At 40.1% G+C, this 11,246-nt stretch overlaps 1 protein-coding gene across 1 annotated transcript in view; it reads right to left on the bottom strand.

Annotated features, from left to right (window-relative positions):
- Positions 1 to 8,093: 8,093 nt before the first annotated feature.
- The window catches only part of RDH10 (retinol dehydrogenase 10), a 42,544-nt gene continuing 39,391 nt past the window's right edge, over positions 8,094 to 11,246 (bottom strand). Inside the window, exon 6 of the mRNA XM_043979624.1 lies at positions 8,094 to 10,617. Within this exon, the coding sequence (XP_043835559.1) occupies positions 10,494 to 10,617 (124 nt within the window). The 3' untranslated portion in view covers positions 8,094 to 10,493. The remainder of the gene's footprint in view (positions 10,618 to 11,246) is intronic.

The raw sequence follows: 11,246 nt of genomic DNA, 5'->3' as shown, positions 1-11,246 counted from the left end.
CCTTCAAGTCTTAGCTAAAATCCTACTTTCTGTGAGAAGTCTTTTCCAATCCCCCTTAATTTTGCTGCCTTTTCTCTGTTAATTATCTCCAATTTATCCTGTATGTAGCTTGTTTGCAAACAGTTGTTTGCATGTTGTCTACCCATTAGACTGCGAGCTCCTTAAGAGTAGGGACTGTGGGGCAGCTAGGTGGTGCAGTGGATAGAGCACCGGCCCTGGATTCGGAAGGACCTGAGTTCAAATCCAGGCTCAGACACTTGACACTTACTAGCTGTGTGACCCTGGGCAAGTCACTTAACTCTCATTGCCCCACAAAACAACAACAATAACAAAACCCCGGCCCCCCAAAACCAACATAGAGTAGGGACTGTATTTGCCTTTTTTGTATTCCTACCACTTAGGACAGTGCCTGACACACAGTAGGTGCTTAATTTATGCTTGTTGACATTGACTGAAATTCACATTTATGGTATGAGTTCATGGTAAACCAGTGAAGGATACTAAAATGTAGTAGCCAGGCATGCAGGAGAAGCAGAAGTGTCACAGAAACCAAGGAAAGAAAAAATATCCAAAAAGAGTGTTGAATGCTGCAAAAAGATGAAATCATAAAGGATGAGGGTTAAAAAAAAAAAGAGAACATTGGATTTAACAATGGAGAGGCCACTGGTGACCTTTGAGAAAAGAGTTTTAGGCCAGTGGTGGATTTGGAGGTTAGGTTGCAAGTGGTATAAGAAGTAGAGGCATTAAATCTAGATTACTTTTTCTAGTAGTTTAGCAGTGAAAAGGAGAGAAACATAGCTCTAGAAGAAGACATAATCAAGAGAAGGGGCTAGAGATGGTTATGGAAGGGAAGAATTAGGGAGGTGTTAAGGATGGGGGAGAACTGAGCATGTTTATAAGCAATAGGATATGAACAGGCCTGTAGGTAGGGATGGAGGTATAGAGAAACTTTGAGGTTTGGAGGAGGGAAGATATCAGAGGTCAAAATGCCTCAGTCTCAGTAAAATAAGAATCCAGCTCATAAGGATTTTTGGGTTTTTTTGGCTGGGGGAGGATGCTTGTAGGTATAGTTGAAATGGAAAAGTAGGTTTGGAAAGTGTGTTTGGGAGTCAACTAGAGATGAACCAAAGAATTTCTGTGCAGCAGTGAGATTAGATAACATAAATTTGTAGTGGATCTAGCCCCTTCTATACAGATATCCTTCCTTCCAGATGTTTCTCCTAGATATGTTTCACTATTCATATGGAAGGATACATTCATATATTTTTTTTAAGTTTTTATCTCCTTACTCTTTTCCTCCTCATTGGATCCTCCTGGGACTGGTTTGATAAGAGATAGAATTTAAAAAAGGGTACTGACCATAAACAACTAACCAAGACAAGGTACAATAAACTCTGTTACCAAATAATCAAAATAGCCACGAATGGAACTTCTTAACCACTCCTCACCCCATGCCTCCCCTAACCCCCCAAACCTATGTATAACAACCGTGCAGATTTCCTGCTTGCTTTCACATCATGGGTAGTCAACCTGGCCATCACTCTGGGTCCTTAAAGGACAAGAGGAGTGAAGTAGCCACTGAGGGCCATTGCCCAAAGTGTTAGAGCTTTGTATTTCTTCCTAGCCCAGTTTTAATCTTTCCCTTTTTGTCTGACACTTTCCTCACAGGCATTACTAAGCAAAGTTACATGATTTTGTCCCACCTGTTCAGAAGCTTTTCTTCTTCTTAAACAATTAAAAACCAAGTTCCTATCATTTTATTTTTTAAAAATTTATTGTAGGGGCAGCTAGGTAGTGCAGTGAATAGAGCACCAGCCCTGGAGTCAGGAGGACCTGAATCAAATCTGGCCTCAGACACTTAACACTTACTGGCTGTGTGATCCTGGACAAGTCACCTAACCCCAATTGCCTCACTAAAAAAAAAAAAATTATATACTAAATATCACCTTCATTTCTATATATGTCCTCCCCCCCCCTCCCCAGAGAGCAGTTCTCTTTAATAAAGAATAAGGAGAGAAAGCAGTTCAGCAAAATGAACACATCAGTGGAATCTGATATTATAGCAATGTTCCACATCTCTAGTCCCCCACCTCTCAAAAGAAGGGAGGGGCTTGCATTTTCTTTTTTGGGATCAAGCTTTGTCATTATAATTACACAGCATTCAGGGGGTATGAGTGGATGTTTGTATGCATGTGTTCCACTGGTGTGCATTGTCCATTATTGGTTCTCCTTGCTTTACTTTGTATCAATTAAGAAATCTCAGCATTCTTCTTTGTATTCTTCATATTCATCAAGTCCTTAAGGCACAGTGACATTCTATTTTTTGTCCTCTGAGGCTGGAGAGGATGGGTAAAGGTATAGAGAACATTATGTTCATGTACCAATATTAGTTTAGTGATTCCTCAGTCTATTGGCATCTACCATCTTTTCAGGTTTTTTTTTTTCCACCTGCTATAAATATCTTAATGTATATGAAGCTGTCTTTTATCTCCTTGGAGAATATACGCCATCAGTGTAATTTCTGAGTCAATGGGCATCTTAAGTCCTTTCTTAATCATAATTCCAGATTTCTTTCCTGTCCAATTGACCCATCATTTTAAATGTCACTGACAGCATGACGTGGTAGACGAAGCCCTGAATTTGGAGTTGGGAAGACTTGGGTTTGGATTCCATCTCAGACATTTACTGAGCTGGGTGATACCAGACAAGTCAATTAACCTGAGTTCCTAGTCTATAAAATGGGAATAATAATAGTACCCATTTTATTGGGCTGTTATGAGGATCACATGAGGTAATATATGTAAAGTGCTTTGGAAATCTTAAAATACAATTAGATTCAGGACTGGTTGGATTAGTGGACTCAGGGAGTAGGTATTAATAGTTCAATGTTAATGTCGCAAGAAGTCTCCAGTGGAGTACCCCAGGGATCTATCTATGCTTGGCTCTGTGCTATTTAACATTTTTATCAATTACTTGGATAAAGACATGGCTGGCATATTCATCATATTTGCAGATGACACCCAACTGGGAGGGACAGTTAATACAGTGCATGACAGTCAAGATCCCAAAGGACCTTGAGAGGCTAGGCTATTGAACTGAGTCTAATAAAATTCAATAGGGAGAAGTAAGGGCAACAACAACAACAGCAACAAAGGAAAAGTCAGCTTCACAGGTAGAAGATGGAGGAGACATGGATATAGAACAGTTGTTCTGAAAAAGCTCTGGGGAGTCTTAGTGGACCACAGCAGTGGGAGGTGGTAGCCAAAAAAGTGAATTTGATCTTGGGCTATAGCTTGCAGAAATAGGTAGGTGATAGTCCCTTTGTACTCAGATCTCCTAGAGTATCATATTCCAGATGAGGGTAACCAGGATAGTGAAAAGCACCAAGTACATTTGAGATGAGGATCAGAGGAAGGATCTGGCCATATTTAGCATGGAGAAGACTCAGAAGGAACGTGACAACTGCCCTCAAACATTTGAAGGGCTGTCATGTGGAGGAGATATTGGACTTCTTCTATTTGACCCCAGAGGAAAGGACTAGGAAGCCATGGATGGAAACTGTTGAGAAGTTTATTTAAGCTTGATTTCAGGAAAAACCTGCAAACAATTTGAGCTGACAAAAAGTGATGTGTTGCCTCAAATGGTGGTGGGTTTCCCTTCCTTGTGGATCTTCAAGCAGAGCCTGGATAACCATCTGCCAGCTAATGTAATAGTGAGGATTCCTTTCATGTTTGGGTTGGACTAGATTGCCACTGAGAGCTCTTCTAACCCTCAAACTCTGTGATTCTGTGAAGCTGTATATTAATTAATGTCAACTATGACGGTTATGGTGATAGCGACATCATAACATGCTTCCTAAGCCCCTTTAATCCAAACCCAGAGGCAGGTACAAATTTCTAGAATAAGTCCCAAAGAAGGAAACAGTCTCACAGGACTTTTGCTACCTTTGTGACCCTGGGCCAGTCACCTCACCTCAATGGGCCTTAGTGTCCTTTTGTGTAAAAAGGAAAGGATAGGACTTGACCTCCAAGGTCCCTTGCAGTTCTAAATCTATGATTCCCTGACTACAGATACATGAAGCCAAATCGTTGGGCTCTTCATCAACACACATTCGAATTCAACATTACATCTTTAGCAGGTAAGAAGAGGAAATGGTTCTTTAGCCTTTCAGACTGCTGTGAGAATTCTCTTCAGGGACAAAGCCCAGGCCATGCCTAAGCAGGAAGTTGCAGCAGCTGGAGGAGCTGTGGTTAAGGAAACTCCCCATGGGGCTTAGCTTTTTGCTCCATCTTGTTCCTTCAGTGACAGCCGTATTCATTTCTTCACTTTCCGGCCAGTTTCTTTGCTTCCCGATTCCCTCAATCCTCCAGGCCCTGGATTTCAGGAATGCTGAGGGCAGCAGATTGTGTTAGGGGGTCCCTTGTGAGAACATCATTTTAGGTCCAGTTCCAAAAATTTCACAGACAGCTCAGCTTCCTGAGGTAGGTCCCAGGAAAACTGACAACACCTCCCCATTGTTGGAGTTAGGAAGAAAGATACCAAAAATAAAATGCAGCATCTGGAAAACAGAGACTCATTTTAGAAGAAAGAGAGCTGGGGAAATGGAGATTTTCCTTCTAAAAGGATAAGCTTTCCTAATCAAACCATGTGCTCAGATACTCCAAATCTCACATGCTCTCCAAATTAAGAGGCAAGTCATGTTATAGAGATTTTTTCCCCAAAACAACCTCAATCCTTGTTTCCTGAACTTGTACAGGTAGTATGGATAAATTTGGTTTTTTATTGACAATTTTCCAAAACTTAATCTACTCATAGATTAGCTGTTCTGAGGGCCTGGGAGAAAACTTCCTATTTACGTATTTGCTGGAGCAGCTTGCTTGGGCCTTTGTTTTTGTCTTCTAAATTTGCCCTGTTTAATGAGGGAATGAGTAAAAAGGAACCTAGGTGGAAAATATCAAAAGGCCTGCAGGAACCTTTGAAGAAATATAAGAGGGGCCCCAAACTTCAAGTGACACTAGAATACTGGGGATAATAGCTAGCATTTATATAGTGCCTTACAAATATTATCTCATTTTATCCTCACAACAACCATAGTATGTAGGTGCTATTAGTATGTCTAGTTTATATAAGAAGAAACTGAAGCAGGGAGAGGTTAAGTGACTTGCTCAGGGTCACACGGCTAGCAAGTATCTGAAGCTGAATTTGAACTGAAGTCTTCTCAACTCCAATGCAACACTCTATCCACTGTATCATCTAGCTGGAGACTTAGGAGAATCTCTAGTCTAAGGTAGAGCAGAGGCAAATCATTTTCTCTTTTTGTAAAGTGATCTTATCTAGTGATATGCAAAAGGCAGTGTCCTGTAGTAGATAGAGCTGGTCTTGGAAGTCAAGAATACTTGGGTTTAAGTCACCACACCCACCACTGCCCTTTACACATTCTGCCTGCATGTATTTGGGAAACTGATTTAACCTTTTTTACTGCTCTAAGCCAGTCTATAAGACTGGCTGAAAGCCTGGAGGTTTCTATATGGATGAAATCAAGGATTTGGTTCAAAAAGGAAGAAAAAAATGAAAGGGCACCATCATCTGGATGAAAGTCACCAGGTACATGGGGCAGCTAGGTGGCGCAGTGGATAGAGCATCGGCCCTGGAGTCAGGAGTACCCGAGTTCAAATCCGGCCTCAGACATTTAACATTTACTAGCTGTGTGATCCTGGGCAAGTCACTTAACCCCAATTGCCTCACTAAAAAAAAAAAAAAGAAAAGAAAAGAAAGTCACCAGGTACAGTGTGTATTTCCATGTTCAGAACCAAAGATCCTATTTGTCTAGCTAGCCAGGCCTAGATTCCACAAGAGAAACAAACAAAAATAGGCTAGGTTACTCTGAAGGAAAAGGAGGCAAGGGAAGTGAGAGTGGTGGTCAGGGGTAGGGCTAAGTAGGCTCTAATTACTCCTCTCCCTCCTGCCCACTGAAAGCCCAAAGTGGATAGCAGGTAGGCAATCTGAACAGCCAGCAAGTGGGGAAGGTGCAGCATTTCTATGCAAGCACAGTGTCATATCAATATGTTTTTAATTACCTGAGAGTCTGGGCTAAAGAGGCTTTCCTGCTCTTGATAGTCAATTTCCTTCTTTCTATCTGCCTTACTCACCATCCAGCTGCCTTTAGCTGAGAATGGGAATTTTTTACTATGCTCATAACTAAAAGCCTTGGAACTCTTATCAGAGGCTCCTGGAGGGTTAGGATGTACTCAAGAGCTCACATTGGAAGCCATTATTTTGTGAGCATCATTCTGAAAACTATGGCAGCACTCTCTATTTTTCATCTAAGGAGATCGTTTTGAATATTTCAAGTGTTTTGAGCCAATTAAATCAAACCTAAAGTAGCTATCATAATATATGAAATTCAAACCTGAGGTTCATAGCACGGTCTACATAGCATCAGTCTCCGCTGATGGATACATCCCATTCTGCCTCAAAGCTACAAGCTGTTTTGTGAGATATCAAGGGGAGTAAAATGGATGTAAGTCTTATCGCAGGAAATTCATCCTTTGGCAGCTCCTGGCAAGCTGTTTTTAGTGATTTAACCAATAAGCAGATAGGAAATTGTATTTTAGAAGACTGAGAGTGGCAGGTCCTCTGTCACATCATTTAGAGTACAAAAGTGGTCCATTAAGGTGAATATATATTCATTGGGTGACAGTTGAAAAGCATTTTTCTGATCCCAAGGGTCTCACAGAAATCTTCACATTTAAACAAGATATGCTTCAGAGAATCAGCCAACTCCCCCGCCCCCCACAAAACACTCAAAAAACAAAACCAAAAACAGCCCACCAGAGCCAAACAACAAAGATATCCAGGCTCTACTCATGAAGAAATTTTTATGTAGTTGTTTTTTAACAATCGAATAGATTCCATTCCTAGAACCTAACAGTGGTCTTGTGGCTTTTATGTGTCATCTATTAAATTACCAAGCCTAGTCAATTGGGTCTGGGGGCCAGTTGGGGAAATACTGCTAACATTCAATCTGAGAATGAATAAGGCCCAGAAAAAGGCAGAAGTAGCTTGTGTGTTAAATCTGGCCTCACTTTGGGGTGTGGAGGTAGGGTTGGGGGCCCAATTCTGAGTTATCGCTCTTAGGACAAGAAGCAGAACTGAGTCTAACACCTAAGTTTTTCTAGTTCACATAAGGCTTGGTCTTACTGACCTTTCTTTCAAAGGCAGGGCCCCTGACATGGAGAAAACCCCATGATTGTATTAATGTATTTCCTGAGATGATTAGATATTCCTATTACCTGGGAATTTGACTTTCACCATTTCACCCGATCAAAAAGACGATACCAATGAACTGACTCATTTCAGGAGATAGTTCCACAATCCTAAACTCATCCATGAGATGTGATTTACTTAACTATGCACTCATTTGTTGTGTAGGGCTGGGAAGGGAGAATTGATGTCGTGTTTATGTTTAAAAACTAGAAAAAAAGATCACTCAGGAAAGGAAGCATCTAAGTTTAATTTAAAATATTAGATAAAAAGGACCCAATATACTAAAATGATGGACATGAAGTCAGTGAATGTATTAAGGCGAAGTAACCTTAAGATGTGGGGAAGTGATCAAGAACAAGTATGGCTGAAAGATGGCAACCAGAAAGAACTGTGTGTGATGTGGCATTATCATCTATAAAGCCTGGGGTTGATATACGTGTGTAGTACAGAATATGGATTTGCTATGGATGAGAGAGAGCAGAGAATGACAGGGAACTTCCAAGCCTCCTAGTTCAATCTAGGCTTAACATGTCAACAACCATGACTTTCTATTGGACTCAACTTTGGTTATTTGGTTCAAAATTTTACAATGGTATGAAGGGGGTTAGAAAATGCCTACTATGTGCCAGGCACTGTGCTAAGTGATTTACAAATATTATCTTATTTGATCCTCACAACAAGCCTGCCAGGTAGGTGCTATTATCTATAACTTACAGTTGAGGAAACTGAGGCAGAGAGAGGTTAAGTGACTTGCCCAGAATCACACAGCTTATACATATTGGAGGCTGGATTTGAACTCTGGTCTTCCTGACTCCAGGTCCAGTGCTCTATACCAGGGCTTCTTAAACTTTTTCCACTTGTGACTTCTTTTTGCCCAAGAAATTTTTGTCACCTTGGGTATACAGGTATGTAAAATAGTTATACATAACCTTTTACTGTTGCCAAATGTTTTGTGACCCCCATATTCATATATGCAACCCCATCTGGGGTCTCAACCCACAGTTTAAGAAGCTTTGCTCTATAACTTGTGCCACCTAGCTGCCTCTTAACAGCTAGAAGCAACTAAAAGGATGTAGAGAACTTTGGGGTGGGTTGGGGGAGAAATAGGTTGAACCAGAAAAGTGATTAAATGGTGTGACATAAGAAAACAAAACCTAGAAAGAAAGGTTAAAAGAATTGTGATTATTCAAGCTTAGAGAAGATAAAGCTGAGGGATAACCTTGACTAACGAGGATGGTGATAAGTAAAAAAATAAAGGAAAGCTGCAGAAAGACGCTTATATTATGGGGAAAGAATTGCATTGAATATAAAGAACTTCCTTACTTTGAAACTTGTTACATCTTGGGGTGGGCTGGAGAGTGTTTTTCTTTGGAGGATTACAAAAAAAACCCAACGCAGATTTTAAACTGTTTTGGATGACTTTCGAATGATAATAAATGACCTGTTAAGGTATACCACTCAACCCTCTGATTCCACTTTTCCATTGCTTGTTTAAATCTGTGATTTAAAGTTCTAGAGAAGATACAAATACCTTTGATGACACAGCTTATGGACAATCATTTAAATGAAGAATAAATATATAAGATATGTCTCTTACAGATACACATCTATGGCTAATATAGATCTTAAAGATAGGTATGGAGAGGTTATCTAATAGAGCCCCTCTGATCTGGTACCGGGGCAGGCTTTGCCACAGCCCTTGCTGAAGATGTTTTACTGGCATATGTTCCATTGAGCTGATCTGTAGCTGGTAGAGATTTACTTTTTTTTTCCTAACTCTTGTTTTTCTAAATTCAGTATGAAATATTTAAAATAAGCTAAGCAGAGAATAACATTCAAGATAATAACAAATGTATTTAACAAAATCATCTCAGCCAAATACTAAAAAAAGAAAAAAAAAAGTCAAAGTAGAACTAGATGTGCAAAAGAGACAGTGTTTCTCAACAGCACGGCCAATCACTGACAATCATACAATCAGTTATCTGGAAGTTAGTTCTTTCAATTTAATCAGTCTTTTACAAAACTTCCCAATCATTTAGTAAAAGATGGCTCTCTTTAATAGCCATAGACATTGGTCACTATTTAAACGAGACATTCTAAAAAAAGTAATCACAGAATAGTTTATAGTAATTTACAAGTGAATGGTACACATTTAGATACAGAGGTAGAAGTTCACTTTTACAATGTTTCACTAATACACAGATACCAAATTCAAGGCACAAAATAGTTTGCTTTACAAAAAAATACTGTAAAAATGTCATCTGCTGTTCTACAATTTGAATAAAACTTCTGAAAGAATCTTTACACCCTTTCACACTCCATAGAGTCAGGTTTTTTTTTTCCTTACTAATCTTAGTTGGCACAAAAATGGGAATTTTATATAAACTGTTGCTTTGATGAGCTGCTATGTACTTTAGGCATGAATCCAGGTAAAGAAATATAAATACAGCAACTTCCTGGGGGAAGGACACTTTATGCAGCAAAATTCGTAGGTAGAAAAATGTAAAGTTTTCTTAAACAGCTAGGTCTCAGAGTGATGGATAGATACCTAATAAAGTTTTTTCAAATATAAAATTTGGAATTAGGCTTAGAAAATTTATTGTAACTTTTAAAAGAAGAGACCTGTTCAACTTTCTACCCTAATACTCAAGAACATTATTTTAGCTTAGAATAGGTGGAGATTTAAAAATTGTTTTTGCAAACAGTTGAAGATTCCTGCATATATGAAAACAGCCCAACCACCACCTTTGCAAACTGGAGCTAATGAGTACAAGTCAGGAGAATAGTACTGCCATCATTCGTTTGAGTTGCAAAAAGTTGGCTGAAGGGAGTTCTCAAATGCATGAATTTATAAATCCTGGAGAAATTTTGAAGAAAAGCACACCTGAAATACACTGAAATACTATCTCTAGACTTTTTCTTCATTTTCAACAGCAATGATAGTCTGAAGATAGCATACAATGCATTTCTATAAAAATTTTGACTGGATTTAATGTCCTAACTAAAGGACACTTGTTGGCAGCTACTTAAGTTCATTTTTGTCTATCACATTTTCCAAGTACTCTCTCTAGTCAGTTAATTTACAGTCTATATATAAAAAAAAGTTTGATTTGTAAAAGTTCGCACAGACTTAGGATCCAGAAAATGTAAGGGTAGATGCCAACATGCATCACCTTAAAACATTTTGGTTGCCTTCAGCTCCAAATGACAATCTGGACGGAAAATTCTTAAATTCCATTTTTAGCTTCATTATTGTTTGTAGCTTGTTTTCTTTGCGCAATGAAGGGGTACATACACTTGTCTGCTCCTAGGAACCGATACATACAGACGACTGCTTCAAAAGGCAGGATGCTGCAAAGGAAGTGAGAAGATTTGACCATCATTTTAAAAATCGGACCTTCATTTCAGAAAATATGAGGTAGAAGACATCCAGAGTGACAAGATTTGCATGCAAAGGGATTCTAGAAAAGTTACCTCTTGAGGTAGGATTTGAACCAGCAGAAGGTGAGGTAGAGGATAGGGGAGCCCCACCCCTAGATTCTTCCTCCCCCCTGCCCCACCCTGAGCCTCCCAAGGAGGAGCTGGAGCTTGGCTTCCTGATGGAAGTAGAAGAACCTAGCCCTGAGGAGGAAAAGGAGGGTGGTGGTGGTACCCCTCCCCTGGCCCTAAGGAGAAAGGGAAGGGGAATGTAGAACAGCTGTACCAGAAGCACCCCCTGCTGAAGAGCTGGCTGGAAGTGAGCCCCTTGCCTTAAGCGGAGAGGGCACTGATGGGAGGGGCAATCAAGAGCTTCCCCCAGCCAAGGCTGCTGAGGCGACAGCAACAGAGATCAGAGATTGAAACCACACCAGTGGGGGAGAAGGAACAGGATGACATAGCCACCATGCTGGCCGATTTCACTGACTGCCCCCCTGATGAAGAGAAGCCAACACCCCCACCTGAGCCTGACTCTTAGCACCCCCTCCACACTCACACCTCCC

Source organism: Dromiciops gliroides, chromosome 1 (assembly GCF_019393635.1).
Source record: "Dromiciops gliroides isolate mDroGli1 chromosome 1, mDroGli1.pri, whole genome shotgun sequence".
In the NCBI taxonomy this organism is placed as follows: Eukaryota; Metazoa; Chordata; class Mammalia; order Microbiotheria; family Microbiotheriidae; genus Dromiciops; species Dromiciops gliroides.
This window is presented reverse-complemented; position numbering and strand designations above follow the sequence as displayed.